The sequence below is a fragment of the Neofelis nebulosa genome, chromosome 9 (assembly GCF_028018385.1).
Source record: "Neofelis nebulosa isolate mNeoNeb1 chromosome 9, mNeoNeb1.pri, whole genome shotgun sequence".
Taxonomy (NCBI): domain Eukaryota; kingdom Metazoa; phylum Chordata; class Mammalia; order Carnivora; family Felidae; genus Neofelis; species Neofelis nebulosa.
In genome coordinates, this window is record NC_080790.1 from 66746505 (window position 1) to 66769803 (window position 23299).

At 34.5% G+C, this 23299-nt stretch overlaps 1 protein-coding gene across 9 annotated transcripts in view; it reads left to right on the forward strand.

Moving 5' to 3' along the window:
* The window catches only part of CCDC88A (coiled-coil domain containing 88A), a 141109-nt gene that overhangs the window by 75225 nt on the left and 42585 nt on the right, over positions 1-23299 (forward strand). For all 9 annotated transcript variants that reach the window (XM_058684065.1, XM_058684066.1, XM_058684069.1 and 6 more), the window contains exons 9-16: positions 4889-4970; positions 7683-7841; positions 9287-9433; positions 10019-10163; positions 13664-13848; positions 18301-18438; positions 19612-20682; positions 22074-22201. In XM_058684065.1, coding sequence (XP_058540048.1) covers positions 4889-4970; positions 7683-7841; positions 9287-9433; positions 10019-10163; positions 13664-13848; positions 18301-18438; positions 19612-20682; positions 22074-22201 — 2055 coding nt within the window. The remainder of the gene's footprint in view (positions 1-4888; positions 4971-7682; positions 7842-9286; positions 9434-10018; positions 10164-13663; positions 13849-18300; positions 18439-19611; positions 20683-22073; positions 22202-23299) is intronic.

The window sequence follows — 23299 nt, forward strand, 5'->3', positions numbered from 1 at the left end:
GAGACAGCACAAGCCAAGCCAGGGAGAGAGTTTTTTAATTTTCTTTTTTAATGTTTATTTATTTTTGATAGAGAGAGAGAGAGAGAGTGCTAATGGGGAGGAGCAGAGAGAGGAAAACACAGAATCTGCAGCCATTTCCAGGCTCTGAGATGTTAGCACAGAGCCCAATGCAGAGCTTGAGCTCACAAACCATGAGTTTATGACCTGAGCCAAAGTCAGACGCTTAACCAACTGAGCCACCCAGTCGCCTGAGAGAAAATCTTAAGCAGGCTCCACAAGCCTGATGCGAGGCTCAGTCCCACAACCCTGGGATCATGACCTGGGCAGAAATCAAGAGTTGGATGCTCAGCTGACTGAGCCACCCAGGCATCCCATCTATTTTTAAGTTTTTGAGGAACCTCTATACTGTCTTCCAGAATGGCTACACCAGTTTGCATTCCCACCAGCAGTGCACGAGGGTTCCCCTTTCTCCACATCCTTGCTGTTGTTGTTTGTGCTTTTGATTTTAGCCTTCCTGACAGGTGTGTGGTGATATCTCATTGTAGTTTTGATTTGTTTTTCCCTGATGATGAGTGGTGTTGAGCATCTCTTCATGTGTCAGTATGTCATCTTTGGAGAAATGTTCATGTCTTCTACCCATTTTTTTTTTTTTAATATATGAAATTTACTGTCAAATTGGTTTCCATACAACACCCAGTGCTCATCCCAAAAGGTGCCCTCCTCAATACCCATCACCCACCCTGCCCTCCCTCCCACCCCCCATCAACCCTCAGTTTGTTCTCAGTTTTTTAACAGTCTCTTATGCTTTGGCTCTCTCACTCTAACCTCTTTTTTTTTTTTTTTTCCTTCCCCTCCCCCATGGGTTTCTGTTACGTTTCTCAGGATCCACATAAGAGTGAAACCATATGGTATCTGTCTTTCTCTGTATGGCTTATTTCACTTAGCATCACACTCTCCAGTTCCATCCACGTTGCTACAAAAGGCCTTATTTCATTTTTTCTCATTGCCACGTAGTATTCCATTGTGTATATAAACCACAATTTCTTTATCCATTCATCAGTTGATGGACATTTAGGCTCTTTCCATAATTTGGCTATTGTTGAGAGTGCTGCTATAAACATTCTTCTACCCATTTTTTAATTGGATGGTTCATTTCTTGGGTGTTGAGTTTTACAAGTTTTATGTAGTTTGGGTACTAACCCTTTATCAGATAGATCATTTACAAATGTCTTCTCCCATTCCATAGGTTTGCCTTTTAGTTTTGTTGATTGTTTCCTTTGCTGTGCAGAAGCTTTTTATTTTGGTGAAGTCCCAATAATTGATTTTTGCTTTTGTTTCCCTTGCCTCAGGAGACATATCTAGAAGTTGTTACAGCCAATGTCAAAGAGGTCACTGCCTGTGTTTTCCTCTAGGATTTTTTATGGTTTGAGGTCTCACAGTTAGGTCTTTAATCCATTTTTAATTTATTTTTGTGTTTGTGTAAGAAAGTGGTCCGGTTTCATTCTTTTGCATGTTGCTGTCCAGTTTTTCAACACCATTTGTTGGAGAGACTGTCTTTTTCCCATTGGATATTCTTCGCTGCTTTGTTGAAGATCAATTGACTTTATAGTTGTGGGTTCACTTCTGCGTTTTTCTGTCCTGTTCCCTTGATCTATGCATCAGTTTTTGTGCTAGTACTATACCTTTTGATCCTTTGTTCATAACTTTAAGTCTGGAATTTTGATGCCTCCAGTTTTGCTTTTCTTTTTCAATGTTGCTTTGGCTATTCAAGGTCTTTTCTGATTCCATGCAAATTTTAGGATTGTTTGTTCTACTTGTGTGAAAAATGCTGTTAGTATTTTGGTAGGGATTGCATCAAATATGTAGATTGCTTTGGGTAGTATAGACATTTTAATAGTATTTGTTCTTCCAATCCGTGTGCATAGAATGTTTCTCCATTTCTTTGTGTCCCCTTTAATTTATTTCATCAGTGTTATATAGTTTTCAGAACAGAAGTCTTTCACCTCTTTGATTAGGTTTATTCGTAGGTTTCTTAATATTTTGGTGCTTTTGTAAATGGGACTGATTCCTTAATTTCTCTTTCTGCTACTTCATTATTTTTGTATAGAAATGCAACAGATATTCTGTATGTTCATTTTGAATCCTGTGACTTTACTGAATTCATGTATAATTTCTAGCAGGTTTTTTGGTGGAATCTTTCGAGTTTTCTTTGTAGAGTAAGTATCATGTCATCTGCAAATAGTAAAGTTTTACTTCTTCCTTGCCTATACGGATGCCTTTTATTGCTCTTTGTTGTCTGATTGCTGGTTAGAACAATGGTTAACAGTGGTTAGAACTTCCAGTACTGTGTCATACAACAGTGGTGAGAGTCCCTGTCTTGTTCCTAACCTTGTTCCTGACCTTAGGGGAAAAGCTCTCTTTTTCCCCATTGAGCATGATATTCACTGGGTTACTCACATGTGGCCTTTATTATGTTCAGGTATGATCCGTCTGACTCTATGTTGTTGAGGGTTTTATTGTGAATGGATTTGTACTTTGTCGAATGCTTTTTCTGCATATATTTAGAATGGTCATATAGTTTTTATCCTTTCTTTCATTAATGTGTATCACATTGATTTGTGAATATTGAACCACCTTTGCAACCCAGGAATAAATCCCACTTAATTGTGGTGAATGACTCTTTTAATGTATTGTTGGATTTAGTTTGCTAGTATTTTATTGACCGTTTTTGCTTCCATGTTTGTCAGGGATACTGGCGTATAGTTCTGTTTTTAGTGGATTCTTTATCTTTTAGTGGATTCACTATTTGTTTTTTAGTGGATTCTTTATTCTTTATTCTACCCTCATAGAATGAATTTGGAAGATTTCCTTCCTTTTCTATTTTTTTGAATAGTTTTAAGAACAGGTATTAACTCTTTTTTAAATGTTTGGTAGATTTGGGGTACCTGGGTGGCTCAGTTGGTTAAGTGTCCAGCTCTTGATTTCGGCTCAGGTCGTGATCTCACAGTTTGTGAATTGGAGCCCCACATGGGGATTCTCTGTCTCCCTCTCTCTCTGCCCCTTTCCTGCACTCATTCTCTGTCTCTCTGTCTCTCTCTCAAAAATAAATAAACAAACTTAAAAACATTTTTTTTAATGCTTGGTAGATTTACCTCTGAAGCCATCTGGCCCTGGACTTTCGTTTGTTGGGAGATTTTGATTACTGATTCAACTTCTTTGCTGGCTGTTACTTGGTTCAAGTTTTTTGTTTCTCCTGTTTCAGTTTTGGTAGTTTATATATTTCCAAGAATTTATCCATTTCTTCCAGGCTGTCCTAGTATTCAAATAAATGCAAATTAGAATAATAACTCAAAAATTTTCAATTGTTAACTTGTTTCTCATCTAGGCAATTTTATCCTCTGATGCTTGCATTATAAATTGGTAATGACCTTTCTGCAGGGATGTTGACAGTACACATCAGCAACCTTTAAACATGTAATGTACTTTTAGAAATCTATGGGGCGCCTGGGTGGCTCAGTCGGTTACGCGTCTGACTTCAGATCAGGTCACGATCTCACGGTCCGTGAGTTCGAGCCCCGCGTCGGGCTCTGGGCTGATGGCCCAGAGCCTGGAGCCTGCTTCCAATTCTGTGTCTCCCTCTCTCTCTGCTCTCCCCCGTTCATGCTCTGTCTCTCTCTGTCTCAAAAATAAATAAACGTTAAAAAAAAAAAAAGAAATCTGTCCTGAAACATATACGAGGTTTTCTTTGTGGTTTTTTGGCTTTTTTTCTCCCTTTTAAGTAATCTACACCCAACATGGGGCTCAAATTCATGACCCTGAGTTCAAGAGTCACATGCTCTTTGGACTGAGCCAGCTAGGTCCCCCTAAACATACAGTATCTTATGCATAATGAGTTTATTTACCAAAACATTATTCATTACAATGAAAATGGAGTCCACAAAGGGACTGTTTCTCAGTTAAAAATTATGGTTCTCAAAAAAGTACAGGTATTATGAGAGGTCAGCAACAGATTGTGCAGTGAATGCTTTACCTTTTTTAATTAAAGAACAGAAGGTGGAAAAGTAGAGTTAGTGAATGGAAACTTGAGTTTGAGCAGCTTGGCTCTGAAAGGGAGATAGGAAATGAGGGAAGTAAAGTAGTATAAAGAGAAGGAAAAGAATAGAAATTGGAAGATGTTTATAGACTACAGGGAAGAAACCAATAGGGACATAAATATTTTAGGTATTTGTGTGGCAGTGTGTACTTTCCCTTTAGGCCACAGTAAATATTGAAAATAGTTGTAGATCCTTTTAAGACTCAGACCCCCCCAGGGCACTTGGGTGGCTTAGGTAAGCATCCGACTTTGGCTCAGGTCATGATCTCACACTATGTGGGTTCAAGCCCCGTGTCGGGCTCTGTGCTGATAGCTTGGAGCCTGGAGCCTGCTTTGGATTCTGTGTCTCCCTCCCTCTGCTCCTCCCCTGCATAATATTTTATATATATATATATATATATATATATATATATATATATATATACCCACATAGTAGTGCCTTGCTTAAAAACTCTTCCAGTGTATTTGTCTTTGATGAGTGAGAAAGACAAAAAGGAGAGTGAGAATGGGGGATGGGAAGAAAGATGAAGAGAGAAACTACCTTATAAACTATGAGGATGTCAGTCATCAAGATTAGCCTTTGGGGAACTTTAAAGGGGAGTCTGATTGATGACATCAAATCATACACATTCTTAATATCCATTTCTTTGTCTTTTTCCCCTCTGTTAGCATATGGCTAATTCGGTTTTCAACTAGATATTTAGTAATGATAATATATTTGTATTGATGCAGATGATGATCACAGTTTTCAAAAACATTAAACTGATTATTTAATTGACAATTTTTTCATTTAAGGGAGGAAAAGACTGAACAGTTGTTGGACTGTAAACAAGAACTTGAGCAAATGGAAATAGAACTAAAAAGGCTGCAACAAGAGGTTTGTACCAGAAACTTTATTATATAGGACCAGTATGTAATTAGAAATTGATTTTACTCCTTATAATTTATAGCCTTTATCTTAATGTTTTATGAGGTCACTGAGGCTTAAAGATGATTTTTCAGTGTTTTTCTGTTCTAAAATCCCAAAACTGGAATTCATAGTCTTTGGACTTTGCTTTTTTTTTTTATCAGTGCTGCTCATACTTTGCTAGAATTCAGAAGAAACTCTTAGGATTCAGGTAGTTCCAAGTTTCTCTTTTTTATGTATTTTGTTTGTGTGGGCTTGGAAGCTAGAATAACCCTACTGTAAACTATGCTGCTTTATGTGTATCTCCCTAGGTCTCTGGTCTCTCTGATAGTTAAGGTAACTTATATATGACACAGTGCTTTTTAATTTTTTTACCTTTTAAAAATTATTTTTATTTTACTAAAGCTTTGTGGTTTTTTTCATCTCGAAGCAAGATTGTTTAAGACTTCATTTTGGGGTTGGGGTGGTGCACCTGGGTCGCTTAGTCATTTAAGTGTCTGACTCTTGATTTCAACTCAGGTCGTGATCTCATGGTTTGTGAGTTTGAGCCCAGTGTCAGGCTCTGCACTAACTGTGAAGCCTGCTTGGGATTCTCTTTCTCTCTCTCTCTCTCTCTCTCTCTCTCTCTCTGTCCCCTCCCACTCGCACTGTCCCTCTTTCTCCTTCTCTTTCTCTCTCTCTCTCTCAAAATAAATAAATAAACTTAAACAAAATTCACTTTTTTAAATGTTTGTTTTGTTTCATTTTTATTTGGTGGTAGTGCACAATGTCTTCTTTTACCCGTAAATGATAAGGATTATGGTGAAGCTAGATAATTATTTCTTCTCCTTATTTCCCCTAACTTGCTATTTTTAATTCAGGGAATACTCCACTTGCAGGATCATAAACTTGGACCTTTCTAGATGAATGAGATGGGAATCAAAATCTTCATTTCTAGATATGCTGTGGCTGCTATTCTGTTTCTTAATAGTATGGGTTTTTGTATGTGTGCTTACTGTAAAACAGTGAGTGGTTCTCAATCTTTTGGTCTCAAGGCTCTTTTCTCCTATTAAAAATTAATGAGGATTGTTTGATGTAGATTATATCTATTTTCTATATTTGAAATTAAAACTTAGAATTTGAAAAATGTTTATTTAAAAATAATTATTCCATGTTAACATAAAAATTACATGCTTATAACCATTATTTTCCAAAACAAAACAACAAAAAAAAAGAATGTTGGTACTCTTACATTTTTGCAAGTCTTTTTTTTTTAATCATTTTTGCAAATCTCTTTAATGCCTGGCTTAACTAAAAACTACTAAATTCTCGTATCTGTTTTGCGTTCAGTGTATTATCACATGCCATGTAGCCTCTGGAAAACTCCACTCTGCCCTCATGAGAATGACAGTGAAAAAAGCAAATAATGGTTTGGTGTTATTATGAAAATGGTTTTGACCTCATGAACATGAAACCCTTTCAGGGCCCCACAGATATCTCTGGATCATACTTTTATTTATTTTTTTTTATTTATTTATTTTTTTTTGGATCATACTTTTAAAGATTACGAGAGAGCTATTAAATATTGAATTTTAATACTTGTCTTAAATGTTATTAAGATAAACACTAATCATATGCAACTAATCATTCACTTGGAAGTTTTGAAAAACTCAGCAGAATTTTGGTATGTTATAATACATCTGGATGGAAACGTAATTTCTCTAAAGTAACTAACGACCAACTTTAGTAATACTGTTTGCCTCTTCTGTATTTTCATTATCCTGTATTTTAAAGTTAACTTTTACACCTTAAATTAATTGCAAATGGTTATGTTAACTAGAGGTTAACTTATTTGAAATATCCTGATATTTTTTACATTCCTAAATAATCATTACATAAAAATTTATATGTAGGTGTGTTTTTATTTGCATATGAATATATATTTTAAAATGATTTATATTCTTGATTTTTAAAAAAAAGACCTCATATATCTCCCCATCCCATTTTATTTTATATATATACATTTTTTAACAGGTTTTAACTCACTGTATTTTTCTTGTATAAAACTATGTGGTGGCCACAGCTGGAGCTTTGGTCCTCTGCATGGAGACTCTGATGTGGGTCTTCACAAAATGGTCAGTGAATTCCTGATAGGGAAACTTGATGAACACAGTTTCTTTCCAAAGTTCAGGGTGACATAGCTGTAGGTCTTGGAAATGCCATCAGAAGTGGCCTTGTCGAAGTTGCCCAGCCAGGGTGACAGTGCAGCCTCTGGCCAAGGTATAGCATTGGTCAATACTGGCCCTCATCAACAGCTTCTTTTAAAATTCACACTTTTAGGGGCGCCTGGGTGGCGCAGTCGGTTAAGCGTCCGACTTCAGCCAGGTCACGATCTCGCGGTCCGTGAGTTCGAGCCCCGCGTCAGGCTCTGGGCTGATGGCTCGGAGCCTGGAGCCTGTTTCCGATTCTGTGTCTCCCTCTCTCTCTGCCCCTCCCCGTTCATGCTCTGTCTCTCTCTGTCCCAAAAATAAATAAAAAACGTTAAAAAAAAAATTAAAAAAAAAAAAAAAATAAAATAAAATTCACACTTTTAAATCATACAATTCGTTGGGTTTGTTTTTTAAATTCATTGAATTGTGCAACCAGAGATTATCAATTTGAAAATAGAAAATAATATTTAAAATATTAATTGTTTATATTTAGAACATGAATTTGCTTTCGGATGCTCGTTCCGCTAGAATGTACCGAGATGAATTAGATGCACTTCGGGAGAAGGCAATCAGAGTGGATAAGCTTGAAAGTGAAGTCAGCAGATACAAAGAAAGACTACATGATATTGAATTTTATAAGGCAAGAGTTGAGGTATGTTGCATAATTTAAACCATTCACAATTATTTTGTTTAGAAGTTAAGTTTTTTCAAACTGCATGTAATAAACTTAAGGAACTTTTGAAATGTTGAACAAACTGTAAATACCGGTAGGTGCTTATCTTAATGGTGGTAGATCAGCATATTACTTATACTTGTAAAAAGGGATCTCTGGACATTATTAATTTTATTGAACTGTTTCAAGTTCTTTCATTCTTTTATTTAGTCTTATAGGTAGGAAAGACTTGAAGTCCTTCCCTCAAAGTCAAAATAAAGTATATACTTCTAATTTCAAATTTGTTTCTAGAAGCTAAAGCAAAGCATGTTTCTGATCACTGTTCAACTCAGAATGCTAAACTAGGATTAATGAAGGCACTCTCTCAATCTCTCCCCTAATAATATGTTTGTGGGTGTATTTGTGTGTGTGTGTGTAGAAAAAGACAATTTTTCTTACTTAATGGTTGCAGTTCAGTGTTACATGAAGTTGAGTTTGACAGCAAGAATTTGACAGTACTTGCTTCTACATTCTGTTTTTCTTTCCGAGTTAACTTCTTCATTTCTTCAAACAGAGGAGAGTTTTATCAGTTTCAGTATGGTGATAAGAAGGAAGGAGTATGCAAAATCAAGAAGTGAGAACATTACAACAGAAAGTAGTTAGAACATTTTAGCCTGAAAGTTACCAGAAAATAGACCCAGTAGATAGCAAAGATAAGATGCCTATTAATTCTTTGCCATTTATTGAAAAAACATATGCATGGCACTGTTAAGAGATCCTTATAAATGCCACTGTTTTAATATACTTTCTTTTGACTTTAGTTTATAAACCACTAGCATATAGTTCAGCAAGACGGATTTGTGAACACGTCTTCAAAACATATGTATGGATTTTAAGCGTTTTCTCAAGATGTTTATGTAAAATATTTATTAATAGAGCCTTAGTTTATGGTCTGTGTGAGTCTTAGCACAGGTCTTGGTATTTTACTCAAAAACCCAAGCCCTTTACTTTCAAGTTACAGTTTAAGTAGAGAGAAATCTTTAAATCTATTTCAGCAAAAAAATTAAGCCCTGATTCTATGGCTATTTGTTTGTGTCTTAAATATCAGAGAGACTACTTATACTTAGTTCCTTATCCTTGTGACTAAAGGAATTTAAATGTACCCTGACAATTTTATGTGAATTGTAGTTGTGTTACTCATCCTAGCATAAGTATTGAGTATTATGTTTGCATAATAGCAATAGCGTAATAAATTCTGAGGGAAAAGATGAAACCAGGAAAACATTAACTGTATCTCTATTTTCAGTAGCTTTTACTCTTGCATAAAGAACTGTTGATAGAGACAGCTTAATGTCTTACCTTACAATAAAGAATTTATGTTTTAGAGCTTTGAAAAATTAACAGATACTAACATTTGTGATAAAGCCTATTTGAAATTTTTATAGGAATTAAAAGAAGATAATCAAGTTTTATTAGAAACAAAAACCATGTTGGAAGATCAATTAGAAGGAACTAGAGCTCGTTCTGATAAATTACATGAATTAGAAAAAGAGAATTTACAACTGAAAGCTAAACTGCATGATATGGAAATGGTAAGTAATGTAAGGTTGATCAGTTGTGTGGCCTCCAAGGAAATCTCAGATTGATCTGATTTCCCCATAATGACAACAATGGCTAGCTCCTGTGGCTTTAACAGAGAAGAGGTAGCTAAGTAAATTAGAAGCTTCCAATTCTGTATAAAAACAGGAGTAGTACAAATTTCTGCTTTTGTTAGACATATTAGTTATTAATTTTGTCTTCTCCTTTGAAAACACCCTAATAAGTTGTTGTGTAAACATGCCTTTAAAATATAGAAGGAAAACAATTTGCTAAAATTTAGTATTAGGTCAGATATCATTTATTATACCAGTAAATATATTAAAATATATGAAGAAAAGTTTTCAGTGTTCCCAAGGATCACTTTGAAAGGATATCAAAGACCTGATCAATATAATGACTAGTATTAAGAATGATAACTGATTATTGCCTTCAAACTGAAAATTTTAAGGAACTCAAAATTTATCCTATATTATTCAGTTTCTGATAAATAAAAGTTATAAGTAATAGAACATATTTAGCTTGAAATTGTACTGTTTCTTAGCTTTCATTTCTTTTCCTACTCCCTGACAATAAAAAAGGAACGTGATATGGATAGAAAAAAGATTGAAGAATTAATGGAAGAAAATATGACTTTGGAAATGGCACAGAAACAAAGTATGGATGAATCATTACATCTTGGCTGGGAGCTGGAACAAATATCTAGAACTAGCGAACTCTCTGAAGGTATTCCCGATATTTTTTTAATGTAAATGCATAAATGAATGCATGAAGTTGTATTTATGCTTACATTTTTGGATATTTTATTACAATTTTTTATTTTCCCCAGCCGGAGATGTCTAAGAGGCCAGATGTCTCCCTAGATAGTTCACAGAATAGTATGTTCATGGCCGCATTCCTGGGTCTTGTCCTTATCTTTACACATCTTACAACTCAACTTTAGGAGTGTAGTAACAGATTTAATCAGTTTTTTAGGCACTGTTTCACATTAACATCATAGGAAGCTGAGATACCAAGTTTATTAACTTATTTTGAGAAATAAAGCCATCTACTAAATAGAACAGAAAAGTCATATTAGCTGGTCAGTGTGTTCTTTAACTATAGACAAACCTAAACAAGAAGTCAGAACATATTGGGAAGGTTCTTAGGTCAGTATATAGCCAGAAGAAAGCAAGTTAAGGATCTTTATGGCTACTTTCATCAATATATGTACTCTCTCTCCATTTTAGCACTATATCTACCAACCAGTCCAGCCCAGTTATACCCTAGAGATAATGAAAGACCCTCAGATAAATTAACTTTGTTCTTTTTTCCTTATTTGGGTTATAGCCTTCAGTATACTGATACTGATTTACTTTATTGAAATTATGTCCAGGTCACATTTATTTGAATTAGATTAGTTCCAGAATTCCTCAGTTACCTAGTATTAGATTATTTCACCTGCTTTCCTTCCTTCCAGATATTTATTAAGCATCTACCATGTGTAAAATATTATATCCAGCCCTGTGGATATGATGCTGAGGTAGACGAGGTCTGAGAGAGCTTATAATCTGATATTTATAGGATACTTAGTTCTACAGATGACCTACCATATTTTTTTACCATTAGGCTTTTCCTAATTTTACACATGAGAACCTAATTTCAAATTCTGGGACCCCCATGTAAATTGACTACACAGTAAGTGATGATATTCAGACCGTGAACTTGCTGAGATATATTACTTAAAATATTTGTGGAACTTTTTTATTGTATTTTTTGTGAAATTGAGTTATTAAAAAACAATTCAAACTTAAATGTTTTCTACTGCTAGTTAAAATTACAGTGTTAAGAGTTTCCTCATCAGTTATATGGGAACAATAAAATAGTATTACCTTGTACGGTTATTGTGAAGATTGAATTTGTTACTGCTTATGAAGCCAATAGTAGAGTACCTGGTAAATGGTAGGCATTTGAGTGTTTATTATTTTTATCATCGTTGTTGTCGTCATCATCATCATCATCATCATCACCATCACAGTTGTTTTGCAGTTCATCTTAGCTGGGGTCATAGATCTGAATATTTGCTTTAATATGGTGTGTTTTGTTTTGTTTTTTAACTATACAAGAGAATTGCTTTCCAGAAAAACTGTGAAATGTGGAAAAATATAAAGGAAGAAAGTAAAGTTCCTAATAATTTCTGAAACCCCTTTGCATTTCAAAAAATGGCCTCCAGAATTTTTCTACAGATAGATATTTTAGACATCATCAGATCAATTTGTATATACAATTCAGGTTCTTCTTTTCACCTAAGATTATAACGTAGTCATTTTTCCATGTTGTTAAATATGTGTTCTAAGGGGGCTCCTGGCTAGCTCAGTGGATAGAGCATGCAGCTTTTGGTCTTGAGTTTGAGCCCCACATTGGGCATAGGGATTACTTTAAAAAATGTTTGTAAGCATCCTTTTTAATTCTTTATAGTCTGACCTGAAGCATCTTTGAAATACAGTGATAGGGCACCTGGGTGGCCCAGTTGGTTAAACGTCCGACCCTTGACTCTGGCTCAGGTCATGATTTCATAGTTCGTGAGTTCAAGCCCTACATCGGGTTCTGCACTGACAGTATGGAACCTGCTTAGGATTCTGTGTCCTTTTCTCTTCACCCCTTCCCTGCTTGCTCTCTCTCTCTCTCAAAATAAATAAAAATAAACTTAAAAAAAAAGAAGAAACAGTGATAGTATTGAAAGTATTACTAAGGTATATTGAGTATCGTATCTAACAGATCATGAAGCAAAGTTTTACTGAAGAAGACTTGGACAACTAATGGAATGTAAAAAGTCTGGGGCGTTGGGCTCTGTGCTACCAGGTTAGAGCCTGGAGCCTGCTTCAGATTCTGTGCCTTCCTCTCTCTCTGCTCCTCCTCCATTCATGCTCTCTCTCTCTCTCCTTCAAAAATAAATAAAAACATTAAAAAAAATTTTTAATAAAAATAAAAAAAGCCAGTGACTATCAATTGTACCAGCTTTTAATAAAAGATTAATAATATGCTAACTGGAACAAAAGCTAGAACTGAGGCTTTCTTTGTTTACAGTCTGAGGATATTTTATCATACCTAATTTTGAAAAGAATGTGTGCTTGTGGGGATATGGTGTGTGTGTGTGTGTGTTTCTTAATGATGGAGGATTTCTGGGGCACCTGGGTGGCTTAGTCGGTTGAGCATCCAACTCTTGATTTCAGCTCAGGTCATGCATGATCTCACAGCATGAGATCAAACCCTGCTTCGGGCTCTGTGCTAACAATGCAGAGCCTGCGTGGGATCCTCTCTCTCCCTTTCTATCTGACCCCCCAACTCGTGTTTTTTTCCTCTCTCTCTCTCTCCCCAAATAAATAAATTTTTAAAAAATGACGGAGAATTTCAAACATACACAAAAATAGATAGACCTAGAATGCCTTCCTGTACTTCTCCATTTCCCTTCCTGAAATCTGGGGTTTCAAAGTGAATTCTAGGTATTATATTTCACTTTAAATCCTAATTTTTATATCATCAAATATTTGATGAATCTGCTTTAGGGTTATTAAAAATAGTTATTTTGGACTTACATCATATATAGAACCAGAAACTGAGTTTTCTTATGTTAAAAAATGTAATTATGCTGAAATTGACTTAGAAATACAATTTTTTTGGCAAAATGGTATACATGTTTATTTTTACACTCAAGTTTAGCAGAGATTCTTCGTTTAGAGAAAGACTTTTTTAAGGTAACCAGTATATACTGTCTTGCCTTTCTCAGAATCAGGATTAGGAAATTAGGATTTTTTTTTCCCCTTAGACTGTCTTCCTTTAATTTTTGATATGTGGCTTGGATATGCTTTATACTTCTTATTTGAATCACATGATATCTCTGTCACACACACAGAGCAATAACCATATTTTGTACAAATAATCTAAGAGTTTTGTGGTTAAAATGGCTTGGGCATTGTCAAGCAGTTTCTCATGGAACTGGAACTGCAACTGTAGTCCGTTCAGTCTAAATTTTGTACCTTTTTTCCTCTAGAATGCTTGTGGGTACATTAAAAACTCAAGATTCACCCATCTTTTATCTATGTTTTTTCATTGTGTCTATCTTATATAACTCTATAAATTTTTTATAAAGTTAAGGACCAGGTGATGTAGTGCATTTACACTCATTATTTTAAATAGTATTGAGTAAATATAGTTTTTACCAATGACAATATTTGTCATCATTATAGCACCACAAAAATCCTTGGGCCATGAAGTGAATGAATTAACATCAAGTAGATTATTGAAGTTGGAGATGGAAAACCAGAGTCTGACAAAAACTGTCGAAGAACTTCGGAGTACTATGGATTCTGCTGAAGGCAACACTTCCAGAATCCTGAAAATTGAAAAAGAAAATCAAAGACTAAGTAAAAAGGTAAATAAAAATTAATGTTTAATGTAATGTTGAATATATGTAAAGTGTAAATAACCCTGTGTTAGATCATTTATTTTCCAGTTTTTAATGTAATGTATTCTCAATATTATTTTAACTTACGGAAATTTTCAAACATACATAAATGTGAAGTGAATTAACTCCTATACTCATTCAACTTTAGCAATTAACTTATAGCCACTCTTACTTCTACCCTTGCTTGCTCTCTTCACAACCAGTAGGATTTTAAAGTAAATCCTAGACATGGTATCCTTTCACCAATACCTCATTATATATCTCTAAAAAGTAAGGATTTTTTTAAAAAAACAAGAACAGTGACTTTATCACATTGAAAAATTTAATAGAGTTTGGTTAGCATTTCAGTTTTTTACAAGTCATTGGGATATTTTTTTCGTTTGGTTAAAATATGAATTGAAATATATCAGTACATTCAATCTACTGATGTGTCTATTAAGTCTTTTTTAGTGCAAGGTTAACTTTTTTCTAATTTTTTTAATTTTGGGGACATTGCAAGCAGGGGAGGGTCAGAGAGAGGTGGACATAGGATAGGAAGCCCTGTGCACTGACAGGCTGCCAGCAACTCACAAACAGTGAGATCATGACCTGAGTTGCAGTTGGACACTCAACCAACTGAGCCACTCAGGTGCCCAGTTTACTCCTTACATAGCAATTTTTCTGTTGAAGAAACCAGGTTGTTTTGTAGTTTTCCCACAATCTAGATTTTTCTCTGTGTCCCTTAGCAAGTTCTTTTGTTCCCTGTGGGTCTTATTTTATCTGTAGACTTAATCAAGTTCAAAGTGAGTTTTTAGTGAGAATATTCATAAGGAGTCTATTTCAGTCATGAGGTACGTGCCTAATTGTCTCTTTTGTCATGTTGGTTGTCATGGAAAAGGTTTGCTTAGGGGTCCCCGGGTGGCTCAGTCAGTAAAGCGACCGACTTCAGCTCAGGTCATGATCTTGAGGTTCATGGGTTGAGCCCTACACTGGGCAGTGTGCTGACAGCTCTGAGCCTGGAGCCTGCTTCAGGTTCTTTGTCTCCCTCTCTCTCTCTGCCCCTCCCCTTCTCCCAATGTTTCTCTCTCAAAAATAATATTTAAAAACAAAATAAGTAAAATACCACCAAATCCTCTAAAAATAAAATAAAAATAAAAATTGGTTCAAAAAAACAACTATCCATTTACTCTCAGGAATTCTCATGGAAAAGGCAGGATGAATGTTTGATTCTTTTATTTACCAGTTTCCTGGTAATGAATTAGTTCTTTCATATCCTCCTGAGATAATTAATGAGTGAGTTTTTTTTTTTTTACTGTCTTTATGAATTCATGGATTTAAAAATATTTGAAGTGTTTCAGCCTACTGCATTTGTTTTTCTAACTGTTCCACCTCTTTAAGCTGCTTCCTGAGTCCCTGTGACAATCTTAGCACTCCTTGTGAGCCTCTGTGCTTTTCACCGTAACTCAGTTCTTCTTAAACATTTCCTGCCCCCGATCTGGAAACAGCCATTTCTCCAAAAAGCCCTTGTTCCTTTTAGTGGAAAATGGTATTTAGAGACCACAATTTAGGCACTATGAAACCTGAATTTGAACAAGGTTTTAGTTCAACAGAAATATTCCAGTTGGGCAACAGACCAAGTAATTTATTTTTGAGTATCTTTCTGCATACACACATATACTTATTGTAGATAAATAGAATCATATCATGACAACATACATGATATTTTTATCATGAATATCTCCTATCACATCTCCTTCCCAGTATGTGTTTCTGGGTCTTGGTCACAGTGAATAATACTGTAATAAATGTTCTTATACATAAGCCATTATGAATTTGTTATTATTTCTATATGTAGTCAGCCATGTCTGGTTTTTCTTTAGATTCTGGATTTCTAGATTCAGTTATGAAAATCTCCCTAATCTTTAGATCGGTGGTTTTTGAACTATAGTATGCCTTAGAATCACCTTCAGGACTTGTTTAACACAAATTTCTGAGCCCCATACCCAGAGCTTCTGATTTGATAGGTCTGGGGTAGGAGCAAAGAATTCTCATTTCTAAGAAATTCCTAAGTGATGGTCTTCCTGCTTTGTTGGGGGGAAAAAAGCCATGCTTTGAGAACCACTGCCTTAGATTATGCAAGTAGACCTCTTGATTATCTTGCCAGATTTTTAGTCTTTTAAGACATTTTTGCATCATTTTTTTGATAATTTTTTTAATTTAATGTTTTTTTAATTTACATCCAAGTTAGCATATAGTACAACAGTGATTTCAGGGGTAGATTCCTTAATGCCCCTTACCCATTTGGCCCATCTCCCCTCCCACAGCATCATCTTTTATCCATTAACCAAATAATCTTAATAAGCATTTTATAACCAGTATAGTATAAAAGTAAGAGTGAATTAAAACTAAATAGAACTTGGAACAGTTTTATTTTGGTTGTCATTATATATAATTGGGACTGGAAATTGTAATTTGATTTTAAAAGTAGCTTTGAATTCTAATAAATTTTTAGTGATTCTAGCATTGTTTTATGAATTCATTGTATGAAAGGTATCTTTTGTAAACTAAATGTTTCACTTGAATTCCATCGATGTAAGACAACAAATGAGTTTAATTAAATAACTGTTACCCATATATTTCAATCTTAAGTGGGAGAACCAGATCAGTAATTAATAGCTAAAAGTTTCCTGAACACGTCAAATTGAGTAACTGGATAAGATTTGACTTGAGGGGCACCTGAGTGGCTCAGTCAGTTAAGCTTCTGGCTCTTGACTTTGGCTCAGGTCATGATCTCATGGTTTGTGGGTTTGAGCCCCACACTGGGCTGTCTGCACTGGTGGTGCAGAGCCTGCTTGGGATTCTCTCTCTCTCTCTCTCTCTCTCTCTCTCTCTCTCTCTCTCTTTGTGTCCCTCCCTAGCACAATGTGCACTGTCTCTTTCAAAAAAAAGATTTGACTTGATGCTTTTGAGATATTACTGGAATGTTGTCTTCCATATGTGGTTATCTTCCATTGACATTAAAATAGAAAAATTCAGGGACGCCTGGATGGCTCAGCTATTAAGCATCCGACTTCGGCTCAGGTCATGATCTCGCATTCTGTCAGTCTGAGCCCCGCGTCAGGCTCTGTGCTGACAGCTCAGAGCCTGGAGCCTGTTCCAGATTCTCTGTCTCCCTCTCTTTCTGACCCTCCCCCGTTCATGCTGTCTCTCCCTGTCTCAAAAATAAATAAACGTTAAAAAAATATATTTAAAAAAAAAATAGAAAAATTCAGCTTGCTTTATGTAAAGACTATTAAAATTCGTAGACTTCTTTACTATTCTTTTAAAAGACTTTTTCATGTTTATTTATTTTTGAGAGAGAAAAAGAGAACACAAGCAGGAGAGGGCAGAGAGACAGGGAGACAGAATCCAAAAAAGGCTCCAGGCTCTGAGCACAGAGCCCAACCTGGAGCTCAAACTCACAAACCTTGAGATCATGACCTGAGCCGAAGTTGGATGCTTAACTTACTGAGCCACCCAGGTGCCTGAGACTTTTTCACTATTGATATAAGGATTTAAGTAATACTTAAACTTGAAGTGGAATATTTTATATAGCTAAATCTTTATTTTCTTTTATTACCTGATTTGAATATGTTATATCATAATGGGAAATCAATGGTTTGGCATAATTTAAACTGGAATTTGCTATTTTTATTCTTATTAACCACATACTTGATCATATCTTTGAAATGTATAATTGAAGATAAATTTAAACCTAGACTATAACATTTACCTGAGCTTTGTTCAGCTCTATTTTTCTCCAGTATTATTATTATTATTTTTTCTCCCTCTTTCCTTTTTTTTTTTTTAAGTAGACTCCATACCCAGTATGGAGCCCAATGCAGGGCTTAAACTCACAACCCTGAGATCAGGACCTGAGCTGAGATCAGGAGTCAGACACTTAACCAACTGAACCACCCAGGCACCTATCTTTCTTTTTATTTTAAACCTAATTCCTTTCTGTTTCCTCATTAAACTTACCTTTTTCTCATCTTTTTTTCATGTTTTTTATATTCTCTTCTTCCTTCTTCCCTAAAATTACTTGACTGTGATTAAAATCTTTATAAATTTCGTCAAGCCAGGAGAGTCTTTCAATAAAATTTGCATGGTCTTCATATAGTATGTAATTATATATTCAGTTGGGTTTATTTTTTGTATTTAGAAGTAGAAATGTGCCCTTCAGAGATACAGAGGATAAGAAAGATAGTCATGTCTGCATATTTTATATAGCTGTTAAAATTAGCATGGAGTATTGCTTGAATTTCTGTATTCAGTTCTTAAATTTCACCATTTGAGTATTAAAATTGTATTTTAGTTTTTATTCCAAGATTATCTTTTGACATGTTTCCTTTGTTGTAAAATATTTAATATTACATTGTTTTTTGATTTAATTTTTTCTAGGTTGAAATTCTTGAAAACGAGATTATTCAAGAAAAGCAAAGTCTTCAGAATTGTCAGAATTTAAGCAAGGATCTAATGAAGGAGAAGGCTCAACTTGAAAAAACAATTGAAACACTTAGAGAAAATTCAGAAAGACAGGTTCATAAGTTTCCTATTAAGCAATATATTTTAAATTCTCTTAGCAAGTTATTTTAATGTTTAGGTAAACAAAAATGTTCGTGTAACATGAAAGGGAAATAATTTTAGAATTGTTTAGATCTTAGAGTAACTGTGGTTTTCATTTTCTATCCCATATACATGGGAAGGTTTAAGCGAAAGCTTAGAATTCTTTAAGTTGCCAGTATGTTTAATAATTATCTGGTATAAAATTTTACAATACCTGGGCTTTCGAGTGTCTGTAGAGTAGGGCTGCAGATTATAAAGTTACTGTGTGGAATTGGGGAGAGATGCAGCTGTATGTATTCAGACCCTACAAAAGAGGGAGATGTGTTGGCAGCAGCCTTCTCTAGAATGCGTTCATATTTGCTTTCAAGTATTTATTGGTTATTCTCACTTTATGCTTTAGGAAACTGAGAACTGGATATATTGAGTGACTTGCTATTTTAAAGTTTCTGTTACTTTTTTAGAAGTAAAATGGTTTGTTTTTTATTATCCAGGTATAGTCCTTAGGCTACCTATAAAAATAAAGGTTTCCATAGAGCTACAGAATAAAAATTCTAGAGCTAAGCATGAATCTGTATTTTTACAAGGCTCTCAGGGGATTATTTACCAAAATTAGGCCATGTCATAAAAAATTAGTTTTCAGGTGTACCAGAGGATTTTGTGTTTTTTGATCTTTTTCAAATTAGAATTCTTGGGGGAATGAATACACACCCACATATATACACATAAAATATAGCAATATTTATCAAGAACCCACTGTGTGTATGCTTTGCAAAATTTATTTAATGAAAGTAAAAGCTTATAGTCATAAAGAGATATGTGTGTGCATTTCACCTATATTCCTATTTGAATTTGAAACATGTAACTATAAATAATCTGAAGATCACTTTGATTAATATTAAGTACAGTTCTCCTAACCATTTCTTTACATTATGAACTCCCTAAAGACAGAACTTTTATGACCTGAAAGTACATGTACACGGTGGTCTGCCAGCAAATATTTGTCACAATTAAAAGTAAGACATATTAGCACCCTTTTATGTTCTTATTTCATTGTTAGTTTTTTTGAAATGGAAAAACTGTAATTTAAAATATTTAGTTTATGCTAATTTATATTTTTAATTTTCTCCTTTGTTTTTTTTCAATTAGATTAAAATATTGGAACAGGAAAATGAACATCTGAATCAAACCGTGTCTTCTTTAAGGCAACGATCCCAGATAAGTGCTGAAGCGAGGGTGAAAGACATTGAAAAAGAAAATAAAATTCTCCATGAATCTATCAAAGAAACAAGTAGCAAGTTAAGTAAGATTGAATTTGAAAAAAGACAAATTAGGAAAGAATTGGAACATTATAAAGAAAAAGGAGAACGAGCAGAAGAACTTGAAAATGAGTTGCATCATCTTGAGAAAGAAAATGAATTGTTACAGAAGAAGATAACCAATTTAAAAATTACTTGTGAAAAAATTGAGGCCTTAGAACAAGAAAATTCAGAGCTAGAAAGAGAAAATAGAAAATTAAAAAAAACATTAGATAGTTTTAAAAACCTTACTTTTCAGTTAGAATCCCTAGAAAAAGAGAATTCCCAACTAGATGAGGAAAACTTAGAACTGCGAAGGAATGTGGAATCTTTGAAGTGTGCAAGCATGAAAATGGCTCAGCTACAGCTAGAAAATAAAGAACTGGAAAGTGAAAAAGAGCAACTTAAGAAGGGTTTAGAACTCATGAAAGCTTCTTTCAAGAAAACAGAACGCTTAGAAGTTAGCTACCAGGGTTTAGATACAGAAAATCAGAGGCTACAGAAAGCTCTAGAAAATAGCAATAAAAAAATTCAACAGTTAGAGAGTGAACTACAAGACTTAGAGATGGAAAATCAAACATTGCAGAAAAACCTAGAAGAGTTAAAAATATCCAGCAAAAGACTAGAACAGCTAGAAAAAGAAAATAAATCATTAGAGCAAGAGACTTCTCAACTGGAAAAAGATAAGAAGCAACTGGAGAAAGAAAATAAAAGACTCCGACAGCAAGCAGAAATAAAAGATACCACATTGGAAGAAAATAATGTGAAAATCGGGAATTTGGAAAAAGAAAACAAAACCCTTTTCAAAGAGATCAGCATTTTTAAAGAATCCTGCATTCGTCTGAAAGAATTAGAGAAAGAAAATAAGGAGCTTGTGAAAAGAGCAACTATTGATGTAAAAACTTTGGTTACATTACGAGAGGTAAATATAGTTACCTAAATTTAAGGAAAATATTTTTATATTTTTAATTCAAGGCATTGTTAAGTTTTATTGGAACCCATCAGAAATTTGCATCATCTGCTTATGGTTCAAAATAGAAATTGGGATTTAGAACTAGAGTTTCTAAATTTTCCTACTTTTGTTATACCAAGAAGTACATGTGAATTTTATTTTTAATATATTGTAGTAATAAGGTTTCCATGTGGTATCTCCTTTATTACATTATAATTTTATGTTTTATTTCAAAATAAAATATTTGGTCAAGACTGTTACTGAATAATAGGAACCATAATAGCTACTATTTATTGAATGCCAACCATGTACCAGGTACTGGGCTAAGGACTTCAGAAATTTATTTATATAATTTTTACAGCTAATCCTCTATAGATGTTATGTCCAGTAGATTAGAAAGCATAAGCGACATTAAGTAACTTACTCAGGATCACTCAGCTAATGGCAAAGTTGGATTGCTGGATTCAAATCCAGATCTTTCAAACTCCAAATCTCCATGAATTATGCTCTTAAGCCTTAGAATGCAAATCATATTGAACTTTAAGAGTCAACACTGCACAATTGGTAGTTGCTTGGATCTGTGTGTTGAGAAGAGTTGTGAAATTTTCTGAAGTAGATTGGCTGTAGATCCAAGTGAAACATGGTGTAGATCATATTCATGTTCTTCATAGCATGCTTGGCCTTTTTTTGCTACCCCTATGCTATATACTCTGTATGAGAACTCTTTTAAGTTCAATTAAAAAGTTTCTTTGCATCCTGGCAGAACGTCACATTGGGAAGTCTGCATTTCTGCTAAAGAGGCATTGAGAGGGGCCCATTATTAGCTTTTTGCTTTTTTCTTTCTGTTGTTGTACCGTCCTACAGACAGGAACAAGGTTCCTCGTGTCTGAACTTCTAACAGTGTCCCCTAGTTCTTCAGATCAATATGTTAGACCTCTTCCACTGGCAGAGGGATGCTTGAGGTGGAAGAAGGGTGTTGCATCCAGCATATATTCATAGAAATATGCACTAAGGTTCTAGCTTATTATTAAAAAGTTAGTAGATATGTGTTCTTTTTCTCACAGCTTTCAATCCTCAAGAGTTCACAAGTAAAGAGTTTTTCCTTTTAGTTTTTAATACAAAAATTACAAGTAATATTAGCAAAAAAAAACAAAAAAGGAAAACCATATTGTTTGAACTAGTTTATTTTTTTGCTTAACTACTTGTTAGTGATGAAGGAAAAATTCAACAACATTTCTGTTTTTCCTGGTTTGAATTATATATATGTATTCCTGGATAGTGGTAGTTACAATCGTGACTGAATTTCCTAGATGTTCATGGTCATGACACTTATGTGAGTCTTGCATTCCTTTCAAAATAAGGATTTGGTGTGTGAAAAATTGAAGACTCAACAAATGAATAATGATCTTGAAAAATTAACTCATGAGCTTGAAAAGATAGGGTTAAATAAAGAGCGACTCTTGCATGATGAGCAGAGTACTGATGACAGGTGAGTATTAAGTCTATTTGGCAAACAGTTTAAATTATTGTTATATTTTTGCTCAAACCTTCTCTCCTGTATCAGCTATAGAATATTTACATATGTCACCCTGTTTCTGTTTCCTCTCTTCCCGTAGAGAAAGTTCTATAAGAAAAAAAAGTAAAAAATCAGATAAACACAACCTAATACAAGAAAAATGCTAAAATGTTACTATAAATAGTTACATAATAGGAAAACAGGAAGCCACTCATGTAGCAGAAGAGCAGAAACTATAATTACCTATGAAAGTAGAATGAGACATTAACAACAAACCCCTCTCTCTTGAAATATAAAGTTAGTTTTTATTTGAATCATGTGCTTAAATGCCTCAATTCTTTCATTTATTTTGTGTGCAAAAGTGGACTTAGAGAAAAGAGAAATATGAAACAAAGGAAAATATGCTGAGGTAACTAAGGTATAAAAGTAATATGGAGGGGCTCCTGGGTGGTACAGTCAGCTAAGCATCTGGCTCTTGATTTAGGCTCAGGTCATGATCTTGTGGTTCATGGTTTCGAGCCCTGTGTTGGGCTCTGTGCTGACAGCATGGAGTCATCTTGGTATTCTTTCTTTCCCTCTCTCTCTGCCTCTCTCTCTCTTTCTCTCTCGAAATAAACATTTAAAAAAATGTGGAATGGGCCGCCTGGGTGACTATTAAGCATATGAGTTTTGATCTTGGCTCAGGTCTTGATCTCATGGTTGTGAGTTCAAGCCCCATGTTGGGCTCCACACTGGGCGTGAAGCCTACTTAAAAATAATAATAATAATAATGTGGAAAAGTAAGGTGAGAAACAATAAAACCTTACTTTATATGCCCTTTAATTTTGAGAATGATCAATATAAGTTTTAAAAAAATTTATATTCCTATGGTAATTACAATCTATCAAACAATCAGATTTTTCAAGTAGTCTATGGTTTAGCATCTAGCCAGCCATGTGATTCCAGCTAGACTGGAAGGATATATTGTTAAAAATACAGTTTTATGTAGACTAGATTTTAGTTCATTGGAATTTTTGTAATAGAATTTGTATTTTATTGTCTACCCATTATTACTGTTATAGTATTTATAGT